The sequence below is a fragment of the Oncorhynchus kisutch genome, linkage group LG17 (assembly GCF_002021735.2).
Source record: "Oncorhynchus kisutch isolate 150728-3 linkage group LG17, Okis_V2, whole genome shotgun sequence".
Taxonomy (NCBI): Eukaryota; Metazoa; Chordata; class Actinopteri; order Salmoniformes; family Salmonidae; genus Oncorhynchus; species Oncorhynchus kisutch.
The window spans coordinates 55191581-55207718 of NC_034190.2; the positions used below are offsets into that span (position 1 = coordinate 55191581).

General features: G+C 40.1%; 2 protein-coding genes across 2 annotated transcripts; one reads left to right on the forward strand and one right to left on the reverse strand.

Annotated features, from left to right (window-relative positions):
- Positions 1 to 2648: 2648 nt before the first annotated feature.
- ela2 (elastase 2) lies at positions 2649 to 6143 on the reverse strand. The gene is made up of 8 exons (XM_020506242.2): positions 6012 to 6143; positions 5586 to 5674; positions 5214 to 5311; positions 4909 to 5034; positions 4428 to 4564; positions 3948 to 4093; positions 3081 to 3233; positions 2649 to 2729 (listed from the first exon to the last, which is right to left on the reverse strand). The coding sequence occupies exons 1-8, from the start codon at positions 6046 to 6048 to the stop codon at positions 2712 to 2714; spliced, it is 804 nt and encodes a 267-aa protein (XP_020361831.1). The 5' UTR covers positions 6049 to 6143; the 3' UTR covers positions 2649 to 2711.
- A 5660-nt stretch (positions 6144 to 11803) lies between these two features.
- On the forward strand, positions 11804 to 15419 carry LOC109907935 (chymotrypsin-like elastase family member 2A). Its single transcript, XM_020506241.2, has 8 exons — positions 11804 to 12022; positions 12346 to 12434; positions 12763 to 12860; positions 13328 to 13447; positions 14143 to 14279; positions 14487 to 14632; positions 14866 to 15018; positions 15330 to 15419. Exons 1-8 carry the CDS (start codon positions 11869 to 11871, stop codon positions 15345 to 15347), a joined length of 915 nt encoding a protein of 304 aa, XP_020361830.2. The 5' UTR covers positions 11804 to 11868; the 3' UTR covers positions 15348 to 15419.
- Positions 15420 to 16138: the final 719 nt, after the last annotated feature.

Consider the following 16138-nt stretch of genomic DNA (forward strand, 5'->3'; position numbering starts at 1 on the left):
ATGACTAATATAATTTTAATTTATTTTATTTAATTTGAGAAAAAAAGACTGTAAGAACACCAGCAAATCAGCTCCAAGTGATTTTGATTTCGAAATCTGTTCCAAAGTAATCCCACACGAAATAGAGAGATATATGTGATCTTCTAAAAATATATTGCCAGATTTGAAATGATTATGTTAAAGTCAAATATTATATCTGTTTGTGGCTTATTGTGGTGAATTTGCTGTCTACAAATGATTTGTAATTATGTTCTGGCCCACTTACCATCCGCCCAATAAAAAAATCTGCCCGCGGCTGAATTTAATTGATGATCCCTGTAATAGTGTAACAAAAGTATACATAATTGCCCAATTGTTTTCTTCAAATAATATGTTATAGAGTTACACTGTTGTGTTATTTTATCATCACCTGTCTGTGCATAAGCACTTATCTCATGACTGCCTAGGTAATCCAAAATCTCTCAGAAGCAACAACAACAAAAATGTGAAATTATTTGGTACATTCAAATCAATTCAAAAAGAGCTGGGCAAAATATATAGCAAAGAAAAATTGCAGTCATGTACAGTGCCTTTAAAAAGTATTCCCACCTCTTGACTTTTCCACATTTGGTTGGTTGTTTAAAATGGGTTGAATTTAGATTGTTTGGTCACTGGCCTACACACAATACCCCATAATGTCAAAGTGGAATTATGTTTTTCAAAATGTATACAAATGAATAAACAATTCAAATCTGAAATGTCTTGAGTCAATAAGTATTCAAACCCTTTGTTATGGCAAGCCTAAATATGTTCAGGAGTAGCAATGTGCTTAACAAGTCACATAATAAGATGCATGGACTCACTCTGTGTGCAATAATAGTGTTTAACATGATTTTGAATGACTTCCTCATACGTACAGATAATCGTAAGATCCTTCACTCGAGCAGTGAATTTCAAACACAGATTCAACCACAAAGACAAGGGTGGTTTTCCAATGCCTCACAAAGAAGGGCACCAATTGGTAGATGGGTAAAAATGTCCCTTTGAGCCTGTTGAAGTTATTAATTGGATGGTGTATCAATGCACCCAGTCACTACAAAGTTGCAGGCTTCCTTCGTAGACTCAGTTCCTGGGATATCAGTATGAGGCCAATGGTGGGTTTAATAGCTGTGATAGGAGAAAACTGAGGATGGATTAACAACATTGTAGTTATTCCACAATACTAACCTAATTGACAGAGTGAAAAGAAGGAAGCCTGTACAGAATACAAATAGTCCAAAACAAGCATCCTGTTTGCAACAAGGCACTAAAGTAATACTGCAAACAATGTGGCAAAGCAATTAACTTTTTGTCCTGAATACAAAGTGTTACGTTTGAGGCAAATCCATTACAACACACTACTGGATACCACTCTCCATTATTTTCAAGCAGTATGGTCAGTGGTATAAAAATACTTGAATAAAAGGAATTTTAAATCATTTATACTTTTACTTTTAATACTTAAGTATATTTTAGCAATTACATTTACTTTTGATACTTAAGTATGTTTAAAACCAAATAATTTTAGACTTTTACTCAAGTAGTATTTTACTGGGTGACTTTTCACTTTTACTTGAGTCATTTTCTATTATCGTATTTTTACTTGTACTCAAGTATGACAATTGGTTACTTTTCACACTGCTGAGTGTGGTGGCTGCATCATGTTATGCTTGTAATTGTTAAGGACTGGAGAGTTTTTTAGGATAAAAAAATAAACGGAATGGAGCTAAGCACAGGCACAATCCCGGAGGAAACCCTGGTTCAGTCTGCTTTCCACCAGACACTGGGAGATTAATTCACACTTCAGCAGGACAATAACCTAAAACACAAGGCCAAATCTACATTGGAGTTGCGTACCAAGAAGACGGTGAATGCTCCTGACTGGCCGAGTTACAGTTTTGACTCAATACTACTTGCAAATCTATGGCAAGACCTGATAATGTCTAGCAATGATCAACAACCAATGTGACAGAGCTTGAAGAATATTGAAACGAATAATGTGCAAATGTTGCACAATCCAGGTGTGAAAAGCTCTTTGAGGCTTACCCAGAAAGACTCACAGCTGTAATCGCTGCCAAATGTGCTTCTACAAAGTATTGACTCAGGGATGTGAATACTTATGTAAATGAGATATTTCTGTATTTCATTTTCAATAAACTTGCAAAAATCTCTGAAAACATGTTTTCACTTTGTCATTATGGGATATTGCGTGTAGATGGGTGCGATAACATTTTAATTGCATCAATTTTGAATTCAGGCTGAAACACAACAAAATGTGTAATAAGTCAAGGTATATGAATATTTTCTGAAGGCACTGTATATGGAGCCACTAATGCAAGTGAGTAAATTCCCTGCAAGATCTTGATACAGTAACTAAGATACAGTAATACAGTAATTTACCCGGATACAGATGCTAAAGTTTTTTTTCCAACAATGGATACAATTTGATGGAAAACATTATGCAGACTTTTCAATGTTTTTGAAAATATTTGTGTTTAAAAAATCTGAAAGTCCATACATGTATGGACATCCCTTTATGGTACCAGAAACTATTCTACTAACGTTTCACATAAACTTAGATTAATTTGGAAAACCATTGGGTTTTGAAAAAAGGAAACCAAAGAATCAGATATTTGCAATGCATGTATTTATTTAATGACAGCTGCCCACCACGATACAACCAGATCCATCATTTAGTTGCTGGTCATCACCTGAAAAATAGAAAAATAAAAAAGAGACAAAAAATGACTTCATATGCCAATAGGGAGTACACATGCAGATACTCCAAGGTGATCATTAAACATTACAAATGTTTTTTTTTTCCATGGATAGGCTGTTCCAATATTCACACCAGCATACCACTTAAAATGCATACCCAATACATTACTTCATTATAAATGTATATCTAGCTTGGTTTGGATACCACTTCAAATGCACAATACATTGCTTCAATCTAAGCAGTATGTAGTATTGATATTTTAGCCCTTGTGTGGCGGGAAGGGAATACGTGTGGAAGTATGGTGGGAAGGGATATAGTGTTGAAGTGTTGGGTGTGCACTCACGTTGTTGATCCAGGAAATGTAGGCACTGACGCGGGTGAAGACGGAAGGCTTCTTGGGGTAGTTGCAGCCCATGCTGGAGCCGAAGCTCACCACACCGTGAACGTCCCAGGAGCCATCAGAGTTCTGGCAGTTCAGGGGGCCACCGGAGTCTCCCTGCAGGGAAACAGAGGAACACATAGCAGTGGTAAGCTCAGGACCACCGTGTATGACTGTGTCAAATATAAAGTTGACTATAACCTTGTTAAACTTTAATTTGTGGAATATCTTAATTTCTTAGTAATGATAGACTGTCATTTCTCTTTGCTTATTTGAGCTGTTCTTGCCATAATATGGACTTGTTTTTTTACCAAATAGGGCTATTTTCTGTATACTTCTACCTTGTCACAACACAACTGATTGGTTCAAACGCATTAAGAACGAAATAAATCCCACAAATGAACTTTTAAGAAGGTACACCTGTTAATTGAAATGCATTCCAGGTGACTACCTCATGAAGCTGGTTTAAAGAATGCCAAGAGTGCACAAAGCTATAATCAAGGCAAAAGGTGTCTGCTTTGAATTTGTTGAAGAATTTGTTGAACACTTTTTTAGTTACTACATGATTCCATGTGTGTTATTTCATAGTTTTGATGTCTTCACTATTATTCTACAATGATGAAAACAGTACAAATAAAGAAAAACCCTTGAATGAGTAGGTGTGTCCAAACTTTTGACTGGTACTGTACATCAGCTATTCCGAAACAATTCCTTTCACAAAATAAAGTATCATTCTTTTTCCTCAAGTGGCATTTCTTAGATCTAGGTCTGTTCATCACTCCATGATCGTGAAATGACAAAACATCAACAAGCTGTAGTAGCATGACTCACGTTGCAGCTAGCAAGGTCTCCATCACCACCAGCACAGACCATGCTGCTGGTAACAAGGCTGCCCCACCAGTCGGGCTTGGTGCAGTTGGCATGGCTGACCACGGGCAGGAGGGCCTGCTGCAGTACGTCAGCGATGGGGCCTCCGGCTGAAGAGATTAACAAATTCAACAGTCCAATTAGTGCCTCTATTGATTCTCATGAAATGTCAATAGTATCTTGAAGGATATGTTGAATGCTCAACGCTCATTAACAAACACTATATATTCAAAATAACTATATTTTAACTATACTCACAATAACTACCATAATAATTAGCAATTGGTTTGTCATCATTACATTTGTTTATATAAAGTTATTGGTAGTACGTCTGAGTTTTTGGACATTCATATCACCAGCAAATGAGGATGAAAAGATGAAATAATACACATTGATATGAGAGAAAAGTGCAAGGGAAACTGATTCATGGTCAATATGACCTACTCCAGAGGCGTCCCCAGCCAGTGACGTAGCAGGGAGCATTGTGGGGCAGGACGATGCCGGAGTCGGGCAGACAGGCCGCCATGACAGAGTCAGAGAAGGTGACAGGGCTCTGAAGCTTGATCAGGGCAATGTCGTTACTGCAGAAGACATGATGAGCGACTGTATTACAGATTAGTACAGTCATGAATCAATCAAATGCATTAAAAAAGCCCTTTTTACATCAGCAGATGTCACAAAGTTTAGGAAATATTACTAATCTCATTCACTGATGAAAAGGCAGCACTACTTCACTATCTCCAATTTCCAGTTAGATTTTTGTCTGTACAAAAAACTTTGGCCAACGCATAGCTATGAGAATTGATCATTCATCCATAAATTATCTAACGGAAAATAGTTCAAACATATAAGTATTTGAATGTAAACAGACATGGGGCCCACAAGGATAGATATCATTTGGGGTTGAAAAAAGTGAAAACCCCACCGGATTCTGTAGGAATCCCAGTTCTCATGGACGATGATCTTGGCGGGAGTAAGAGCCATGGAACCCTCCTCGTTGTTGCTCTTCAGGTTGTGCTTGCCCAGGTATACCCTGTAGGTGTTGCGGCTGCTGTAAGCCCACAAGAGAACCCACACACAAAGGGTCAGGTCATAACACTAACAAAATGTTAAAAGTCCATAGATAATACAGTAAGTGAAGCAGTGGCGGCTGGTGCCTTTTAGATCATGGAGGAAATTTAATAAAACAAAAAGTTCATGGGGTGACAATCTTGGACCCATTTGTTATACTTGATGCAGTGAGCAGCGGTCATGACCCACTGGCTGGAGATCAGAGTAGCGCCACAGGTGTGGTGGAAGCTGCTACCAGATTGGTACTGAAGAGACACCTGGAGAGAACAAAGAAACAAGCATCAATGTATTTAAATTCAACACAATTCAAATAAGATTTGGTAAAGTCAATTTGAAGAAAAATACTACTTTACTACAACTTTAGGACACCCAGGGCTTGTTAATAGAGGGCTTGTTATTAGAGAAGGGCTTGTGAATAGAGGGCGTGTTATTAGAGAAGGGCTTGTGAATAGAGAAGGGCTTGTGAATAGAGAAGGGCTTGTGAATAGAGAAGGGGTGATAATACATGTAAACATGTAAAGTGGAACCTACCTGCCAGGGCCAGCTGTTCTCACGGACATCCTCTCCTCCGACCACCCTGGTGATGATAGGGGGGAAGGTGGGCAGCCCACATCCGTAGGCTGGGAAAAAACGAGAAACACACACACTATACAATTACACTTTTGCATCACTGACTTACTCTTCCCAGAACATCATATTGTATGTGTAAGGTTAATTTTGAAATAGCACATTTCTACCAAAATGTGAACTCGTAACTTCTGCATTTCATGTACATGATACCTGATATACCCAATATATTTCAACTTAAATCTGAGAGAATTTCTAAATGAAAACAAATAGGTGGTAATTTAAGATGGCATACGAAGTGGAATTACGTGTTCCCTGAAAGTAAGATAAGGCAGACCAACATATTGTCAAATGTGCAGCAAAATCTCAAATCTGGTCAGGATAGCTTACCACCAGCAACAAACAAAGCCAAGATCACAAACTTCATGATGACAGTTTAAGTGAATGTCAGCTGAACCTGCTCCCTTATATAGCTGGAGAGTAGTAGAAAAAAACTGTCAGGGACATGTTGCACAACAAGGTGTCTAAAACCAGACAGTAAAACCTGGAAAAAACTGTGTTGCCCAGGTTCTGTGAAATTCACAGTGTTGGAAAAGCTACTCCGAAATATAGTTTACCAAGCTACCAATTACTTCATACTGGAAGAAGTTAAGCTATACACTAAATCTACCCTTAAGAAATATACAGCTACATAGAGGAAAAAAAGTTCTCTACTTCCAAACTACTTAATGAAAACATATATCTAAATCTGAAATGTCATAGACTACAGATCACTCTGGGGTCAGACATTAACAGCAAGAACAGATCACTCTGGAGTCAGACGTTAACAGAAATTGTGATTTAGCCTATTAAACACAAAAAGTGAGAATTACGCAGACAAAAAGTGTTTGAAGTGAGATTTAGGCAGGTCTGATGAAAAAGAAAGGAAATTCTTGCGTACTTCACCCATATTCTATTTTCTTTAGGCAAAAGAAAGTAGTGTGTAGTTTAGTCATCGACCATGAAATAAAACATAGTACTAATATGACCCTTTAATAATGAACAATGCAAAAAAAAATTAACTAATATAGACTATAGACCTTATTCATTAAGTCAGGTTAGTTAGTCATGCAATGGCATACTAAAATGTATGAAACATACTTGTACTTTAAAAGTGCAATTTGGGGAAACAGATATTTAGAGAATGTTCTTCAATGATTAGAAAACACATGTACATATGCAATCAATATTTTCTATAATGGTTTGCGATTTTCCAATGAATTTCAAAGTTACGGGCATTTCAGTATTTCAAACGACCTCCATTACTGACATGTTAGTACCTCTGAGGTCCTCTTACTGTATACGATCATGGAAAATGGCACAAATTGCATTGGCGATTAACTAGAAGAAAAAGAAACACACCTATTTAGGCGAGGTGCTGGCTAGCGGAGTAGAAAACTTGAAAATAACAGAGAGCCGCACACTCTAGGAACTCAGATGCAAAAATGTAATTACCAACATTTCGACAGCCAAGCTGTCTTCATCAGCGTATATTGGCTATTAACCAACATTGTTTTAATTATTAATAACATGTACATTTCATTACAGTGGGCCCCATTCAACTATTTATCAGAATGTCTAGCATTATAAACTCATTATCATATGCCTTTGTTCTGAAAAAACTAAGGCAATGCCAAAAAAAGTGATACTGGTCTAGAGATTTAATGTAATAATATGCCATTTAGCAGACACTTTTATCCAAAGCAACAGTGAGTGCATACATATCGGCCCGTATTGGTGGCCCCAGCAGGAATCAAACCCATGAGCTTGGCATTGCTAGAACCATGAGATAAAGTGGTGTTGAACTTGTTTGTTGATCTGGTTTTGTTATGACCCAGGGTGACCATGGTGTCCCCCTGAACCATCAGACTGCTGATGGAACTGGGAGATCCACACTGTGCTGAGCTTTTTCGATTTAGGTGGTCACTGCACCTACAACCGCAAAAGGCCCTCAGTCTTAACCCAAGTCAGTGCCTACATTGACTGGATCAACACTATCAGTGTGTAACGATGTGCGCTGAGAGTCGGGAAGCAAGTTCAGGGAGTGAGTGTTTTAATAAATAAGCGTAACATAAAACAAAACACGAACGCACAGAACACTGGAACAGAAATGATAACGCTTGGGGAAGGAACCAAAGGGAGTGACATATATAGGGAAGGTAATCAGGGAGGTGATGGAGTCCAGGTGAGTCTGATGACGCGCAGGTGCGCGTAATGATGGTGACAGGTGTGCGCCATAATGAGCAGCCTGATGATCTAGAGGCCGGAGAGGGAGCACGTGACAGTACCCCCTCCCTGACGTGCGGCTCCAGCTGCAGGATGCCGACTAAAAAGACGATCCCGGGGATCAGGAGCGGACTGGTCACCTCTGCTGAGGCGCGGAAAACCTGTCAATCCGGCTGAGACGCAGGAGCATGGCGACATAGAATTCGGCTCCAGCTGCAGGATGCCAACCCAAGGGATGATCCCGGGGATCAGGAGCAGACCAGTCACCCCTGCTGATGCGTGGGAGCATGTCATTGGCTGAGACCCGGGAACCTGACAGACCGGCTGAGGCAGGGGAGCCTGCCAATCCAGCGAAGGCATGAAAGCCCAATGAGCCGGCGGAGAAAGGGAAAGCCTGGCGATCTGGCTGAGGCATGAAAGCCTGTAGCGGCTCCAGGACCCGAAGTGTCAGGTCATTCTACCTGACACAAAAAAACCACGACCTGATGTTTCCCTTAGGTGAGGCGTTTTTCTGTAACAATGTACTGAGAGTCGGGAAGCAAGTTCAGGGAGTGATTTAATAAATAAACGCAACAAACCACAAACGCACAGAACACTGGAACAGAAATGATAACGCCTGGGGAAGGAACCAAAGGGAGTGACATATATAGGGAAGGTAATCAGGGAGGTGATGGAGTCTGTTACGAGAACTATGGCCGAACGCTACCTCAAGTTCACCATGATTTAGAGATGAAAATCACATCTATCACGTTGAAGGGAAGAGTCATCCATTTCCCACAGATCTTGGCGAACAACTAATGCAACACAGCTACCTATTGGGAGACCAATGTTTCTATATGGACGTTTGCTCATAAATACAATTCTAAGATAAGAATGCTGCCGCTCTTTCCTTTATGCCTTGAAGCATTTTTAAATGAACCAGCATACCAATAGCATAGGCCTACACTCATACCATAAGCATGTCTCTGATTAATGAGAAGAACCTTTCCACAGTTAAGTTGTCTGGATGTCCTTTGGGTGATGGACTGCTCTTGATACACACAGGAAACTGTTGAGTGTGGAAAATATACTACTGTGCCATACCCTGATCAAAGGCACTTAAATCTTTTGTCTGACCCATTCACCCTCTGAATGGCACACACGCACAACCCATGTCTCAATTGTCTCAAGGCGTAAAAACCCTTCTTTAACCTGTCTCCTCCCCTTCATCGAGACGGATTGAAATGGATTTAACAAGTGACATCAATAAGGGATCATAGCTTTCACCTGGATTCCCCTGGTCAGTCTATGTCATGGAAAGAGCAGGTGTTCCTAATATTTTACATATAATGTACAGCCATTTTATTATTATTAGATACTGTATGTGAACATGTTTTGGTGAATTAAGTAGTGATGGGCAAAATCTAGTCTTCAAATATTTTCCATTAGAATGTGTTGAACCATTTCACATGGCATTCTTGTTTGAACCTTTTCTACTATTCTTTACTGTAAGACAAACAACACTGTTTTAGTCAAGTATCCAACAACCTTCCAATTCTTCCATGCCCATGAATGTAGTTTTAAAGCTAAAGGGCTTTGCTAAACATAGGTTCAACACACATTCTATTACTCCACAGAGAACGATTTGGCCTTTGTGTCTTTTAAAGTGATATCAATAAGGGATCATAGCTTTAACCTGGACTCACTCAGTGTATAGCTGGAGAGTGATATAGAAAAACCCTTTGGACATGTTGCATAACAACCTGCCTGGAAGCAGTTAGGAATTTTTTTAAATTTTTTTTTATCAACCTTGCAGATAACCTTCTTGTCAACTGTGTTACCCAGGTTCTGTGAAATCCACAGGTGTCATGGAATAACTCTGGTTGCCTAAGTTGACTCCTAAGGAACAGTTGTCTACTGAAACAGATTTGTTGAAACCAATATTAACCAACATTATTAATTACTATCATGAACTATATATTTGTGTCTTGACCATTAAAAGTGTGGACAAAGAGAGATAAAACATATGAACTAAGTCAGAAGCAGTACCTCGGAATCTGCATCTGAAACTAAAATGTCAAGTGAAAGGCTATTGGTCATTGGAAACGGCTTTTAGAAGTTTTGGACCGTAACGTAGCTTTTCAATCAAGTATCAACTCTTTAAAGGTGTAGTCTGGGAATAAAGTAAACAACATCCTCACATTAGCACACAGTACAATTCAATGACATACAGTGGGGCAAAAAAAGTATTTAGTCAGCCACCAATTGTGCATGTTCTCCCACTTAAAAAGATGAGAGAGGCCTGTAATTTTCATCATAGGTACACTTCAACTATGACAGACAAAAAGAAAAAATAAATCCAGAAAATCACATTGTAGGATTTTTTATGAATTTATTTGCAAATTATGGTGGAAAAAAAGTATTTGGTCAATAACAAAAGTTTATCTCAATACTTTGTTATATACCCTTTGTTGGCAATGACAGAGGTAAAATGTTTTCTGTAAGTCTTCACAAGGTTTTCACACACTGTTGCTGGTATTTTGGCCCATTCCTCCATGCAGATCTCCTCTAGAGCAGTGATGTTTTGGGGCTGTTGCTGGGCAATGGGGTTGAGGACCTTGAAATGCTTCTTACGAAGCCACTCCTTCGTTGCCCGGGCGGTGTGTTTGGGATCATTGTCATGCTGAAAGACCCAGCCATGTTTCATCTTCAATGCCCTTGCTGATGGAAGGAGGTTTTCACTCAAAATCTCACGATACATGGCCCCATTCATTCTTTCCTTTACACGGATCAGTCGTCCAGGTCCCTTTGCAGAAAAAGAGCTCCAAAGCATGATGTTTCCACCCCCATGCTTCACAGTAGGTATGGTGTTCTTTGGATGCAACTCAGCATTCTTTGTCCTCCAAACACGATGAGGTGTGTTTTTACCATTTTTTTTTATTTTGGTTTCATCTGACCATATGACATTCTCCCAATCTTCTTCTGGATCATCCGAATGCTCGCTAGCAAACTTCAGACGGGCCTGGACATGTACCGGCTTAAGCAGGGGGACACGTCTGGCACTGCAGGATTTGAGTCCCTGGCGGCGTAGGGTGTTACTCATGGTAGGCTTTGTTACTTTGGTCCCAGCTCTCTGCAGGTCATTCACTAGGTCCCCCCGTGTGGTTCTGGGATTTTTGCTCACCGTTCTTGTGATCATTTTGACCCCACGGGGTGAGATCTTGCGTGGAGCCCCAGATCGAGGGAGATTATCAGTGGTCTTGTATGTCTTCCATTTCCTAATAATTGCTCCCACAGTTGATTTCTTCAAACCAAGCTGCTTACCTATTGCAGATTCAGTCTTCCCAGCCTGGTGCAGGTCTACAATTTTGTTTCTGGTGTCCTTTGACAGCTCTTTGGTCTTGGCCATAGTGGAGTTTGGAGTGTGACTGTTTGAGGTTGTGGACAGGTGTCTAACAAGTTCAAACAGGTGCCATTAATACAGGTAACGAGTGGAGGACAGAGGAGCCTCTTAAAGAAGAAGTTACAGGTCTGTGAGAGCCAGAAATCTTGCTTGTTTGTAGGTGACCAAATACTTATTTTCCACCATAATTTGCTAATAAATTCATAAAAAATCCTACAATGTGATTTTCTGGATTTTTCCCCCTCATTTTGTCTGTCATAGTTGAAGTGTAACTATGATGAAAATTACAGGCCTCTCTCATCTTTTTAAGTGGGAGAACATGCACAATTAGTGGCTGACTAAATACTTTTTTGCGGTACTGTACTAACTTTATTTGATCTAGGTAATCATGCATTGGTAATCTACAATGCATGAAACATGCTGCTTCGAGAAGCTGTGAGAATAGCTTGCCACTACACATATGTTCAAATCCAAATCTTTTTGTGTTAATATTATACTTCAAGGGGAGTGGAAAAAAGGGGGGCGGGCAATTTTATCAGTGTGGCTGGGCTAGCTGTCCTTAGCTTCACCCCCAGCTTGGTTTTCAGAGTGGGCTGACCGATGAAACATTTCCCAGAATCTGTTGGATTCTTGTCTTACCTGTCAAACGTCATATACAGTAGCCTACAGTATAAAGGCATCCCTGGTGTGAAGACACATTTTGAAGATACAAACATGATGAAGTTTGTAGTCCTTGCTTGTCTGGTTGCTGCTGGTAAGGATTCTACTTATTTGTTTTACTAATAAGAACAGAACACTATACAGTAGCCTATTTCTCTTCCCATCTTCGGTTAGAATATTGACAGAATGCTACATTGCTAAACCTATTGAAAGATTTTTATAAAGTGGCATTGCAAATGAAATACATAAATGTGGATAGTGTATTCATTAAAAAAATGATTCATTTCTAACATAATCAAAATGATTTAAACTAAAAATGTGTCTCAACAGTGTATTGATACTATAGTAATGTATGCTAGCTAACACCAGTAGACTGAGGTTATATATGAGAGTTTTGAGTGTGTTTGTGTCCAACAGTCTACGGGTGTGGCATGCCCACCTTCCCTCCTGTGGTGACACGAGTGGTGGGAGGGGAGGACGTCAGGCCCAACAGCTGGCCCTGGCAGGTACTTTACGTTAAGTCAATGCAGAAGATGCATAGTGACTGTGACAAAGCTATCCAGTCTTCGCAGATCTGCATGAAGTACATAGGGGGAAGAGGCTAGGCGTTGATTTGGAATTGGGTAGATTTAAACAATGCAATGCATCAATACTAATCGTTGCTTGTCAGTCATCAACAGTTGTTATCAAGCATGTATCACAACCATGTTATATCTTCTGCAATCATTTATTCTGAATTCTTATATTAGTGAGATCGAGATTTTACCACAGTTAAACCTTCAAGTGTAGGGGGCTTCAAAATGGAGAAATACTCATTATTCTTGTGTCTTTCAGATCTCTCTCCAGTACGACAGAGATGGTGAGTGGAGACACACCTGTGGTGGAACTCTGATTTCAAGCGAGTGGGTCCTCACCGCTGCTCACTGCATCAGGTGAGAGGACAGTAGAATAATCATGTTTAAGAGAGGGGGCACTTGGGGGCAGTCATGATGAGCAGAAAACATCAAATGGGCCACAGTTCAGAAATTCAACCTACAATAATAATGTAAAAGGAAGAACAAGGGAAAGGGAGATACCTAGTCAGTTGTACAACTGCATGCAATCAACTGAAATGTGTCTTCCGCATTGAACACAACCCCTCTGATTCAGTATGGTGCGGGGGGCTGCATTAATCGACATCCACGTCATCGGTGCCCGGGGAACAGTGGGTTAACTGCCTTGCTCAGGGGCAGTAGTGCTTCAATTGAATATATATATAGTTTTAGTCTTTTCAACAGATAACAAGAGCATGCTAGAGAATCAAAGTTTGACAGATTATTTGAATTTTGTGAATTGGATATTCAGTGTCACTCCCTCATACTGTGTTCTGAATCTGTTCTCCTCTGTTATTCTTGAGCAGTAGCAGGACCTACAGAGTGAACCTGGGAAAGCACAACCTGGCTGAGACTGAGGAGGGTTCTCTGGCTGTTGGTGTTGCCAAGATCGTCGTCCACGAGAAATGGAACCCCCTCTTCATCCGGTAGAACCAATGCTAACTTTTCTTTACAGTGGTACAGCCTAATTAGACACAAGGATGGTGAACAAGAGTAACACAGCAAAAATGGTAGTCTGTGACTGAATAGACAGCATTCCAAAAGTTTGAACTATCTTATGTAGGACGGTCGGGATTACATTTCACAATTTTGATTTGTAATACAGTGCAAAAATGTACACTACAACCTTAATAACTGATTGAACTTTTCAGTTAGCATACTTATGCTAACTGATAATTAGAAGTCTACATACAGTGCATTCGGAAAGTATTGAGACCCCTTGACTGGCTCCAGATTTTGTTACATTACAGCCTTATTCTAAAATGGATTAAAAAAAAAAAATGTCCCCCATCAATAGACACACAAAACCCCATAATGACAAAGTAAAAACTGAAATATCACATTTACATAAGTATTCAGACCCTTTACTCCGTACTTTGTTGAAGCACCTTTGGCAGCAAAGGGTCTGATTACATATATAAATAAGTATTGCCCAAATTTCTAAAAACCTGTTTTCGCTTTGTCATTACAGGGTATTGTGAGTAGATTGATGAAGAAAAATTATTAAAAAAATATTAGAATAAGGATGTAACGTAACAAAATGTGTAAAAAGTCAAGGGGTCTGAATACTTTCCGAATGCACTGTACGTCATGTTGACTGGTGTCTGTGTGTCTTCTGCAGTAATGACATTGCCCTTATCAAACTGGAGACTCCCGTCACCTTCACTGACTCCATCATGGCTGCCTGTCTTCCCGAGGCTGGCTTCATCCTGCCCCACAACGAGTCCTGCTATGTCACCGGCTGGGGACGCACCGTCAGTGAGTGACTGCACCTCTTGCACCATCCTCTCATAATGCTAAACTTCAAATGAAGTGTTTGATGAAGACAGACATTGGGTTGCAAAACATCATTTCCTAAATCTGGGTGACGAGTGCTCTAATTCCCTCTACTTAAAGAGTCAGACTTTAAAGAGAATATCTTTACCCGAGGTAACATGTTGTGTCGTGTTTCCCTCTCCTTAACAGCCGGAGGTGCCCTCCCTGACATTCTGCAGCAGGCCCTCTTGCCTGTCGTTGACCACGCCACCTGCTCCCAGAAAGACTGGTGGGGCTTCCAGGTGAAGGACACCATGGTGTGTGCTGGAGGAGATGGCATTGTGTCCGGATGCAACGTAAGTTCCATAGCGGACCTTTGCAACAGTGCCCCATAACTATGTGATTATGCAAGGCACTAGCACATAATTGCAGAAATCACAATAATGAGTGTTTAAAAGTGACACTGGGCCATCCAACATGAAGAGAGGGCCACAAATGGCCATAGGGCCACATTTTTCAGACCCCTACTATAGTGGAAGATGGAGCTGTACTGAACTTTTTTCATTTCTGGTTTTGTCCTTTGACACAGGGTGACTCCGGTGGCCCCCTGAACTGCCAAAATGCTGATGGCGCCTGGGAGGTCCACGGTATTGTGAGCTTTGGCTCTGGGCTGAGCTGCAACTTCCGCAAGAAGCCCACTGTCTTCACCCAAGTCAGCTCCTACATGGACTGGATCAACACTGTAAGTGCATTCAGCTATACATTGGGACACTGACTAGAACTGTTATTACATAACCAAACTTTTAGTCAACAACCACTAGATGTAAAAGGTGCCAAGGTGCCATGGTAAAAATGTTGCTGTAAAAAGTTTGGAGAGAGAAAGAGAGTTTGACAATTTTGTTGATATTTCAAGTCAAGCTGCATGATAACAATTCAAATACCTTTAATCTTTGTTTTACAGTATCTACAGTATAATAACTACAGATGTTGTACAGTACACACGAATCATGATGAGGGCACATCTAATGTTTTTCATTCTCATATTTTCCACAGGCCATGATGAGCAACTAAGGCAACAGAGCTACTTTTTGGGAATCCACCATGTGGAAGGTCTGCTCGTAAATAAAACATTGAAAATAAGAACTGTGCTGTTGCTTCATTTAGTGAACAATGCTCAAATGTCATACACTGGGAAGTTACAAAATAATAAGTACTACCACACTTGATACTGAGCCACAACTTTTAAAGAAGTAACCTGAATCACACACTCAAACATAAACACATTTTTGATCAGCTGATGCAGATTTTTACCAATGAGCAATAATGGCTAAGAAACATCTTGATACATTAGAAGCTCAACTATTTTCTTTGAAAGGAATGACTGTTATCGCCCTGTAGCCTATAACAAGAGACCATAACAGGGGGAGGAGCCATATCTGCCTATATGAATAACTGAGCAACAAGTTAGTATAAGACTGTGTATTCAAGAAGAAAAGTTATCAAATTGTGAAAGATTCTGCTTTGAGTAGCAATAGGAAAGTTCTTTCACTGAAAATATGTTGTGTCCCTTGCCCCTTACATATGTGGCCATCTGTTGTGCCTGATGTCCTTTCCCACCACAAGTCATGTCACCACCATAGGAAAGGTGGCAAGGCCATACCCGTAGACTATTCCCCGGTAGGCCGTCATTGTAAATAAGAATTAGTTCTTAACTGACTTGCCTAGTTAAATTAAGGTTGAATGTGGTTTCCCAAATTGTCTGGTTGAGTTTTCCAACTTGTTAACTCTGGGTGATGCACCGAACACACATTACAGTATAAATACAGCCTTGATGTGAATATAAGGGGGGAAGATACAGGCAT

Coding starts and splice junctions, on each gene's coding strand:
- ela2 (XM_020506242.2), bottom strand. CDS start 6,048: ATGAAGTTTGTGATCTTGGCTTTGTTTGTTGCTGGTG. Junction 5,675..6,011: donor GGCTTTGTTTGTTGCTGGTG/GTAAGCTATCCT, acceptor GTTTTTTCCCAG/CCTACGGATGTGGGCTGCCC. Junction 5,312..5,585: donor AGAACAGCTGGCCCTGGCAG/GTAGGTTCCACT, acceptor TGTTCTCTCCAG/GTGTCTCTTCAGTACCAATC.
- LOC109907935 (XM_020506241.2), top strand. CDS start 11,869: ATGAAACATTTCCCAGAATCTGTTGGATTCTTGTCTTACCTGTCAAAC. Junction 12,861..13,327: donor ACCGCTGCTCACTGCATCAG/GTGAGAGGACAG, acceptor ATTCTTGAGCAG/TAGCAGGACCTACAGAGTGA. Junction 14,633..14,865: donor GCATTGTGTCCGGATGCAAC/GTAAGTTCCATA, acceptor CCTTTGACACAG/GGTGACTCCGGTGGCCCCCT.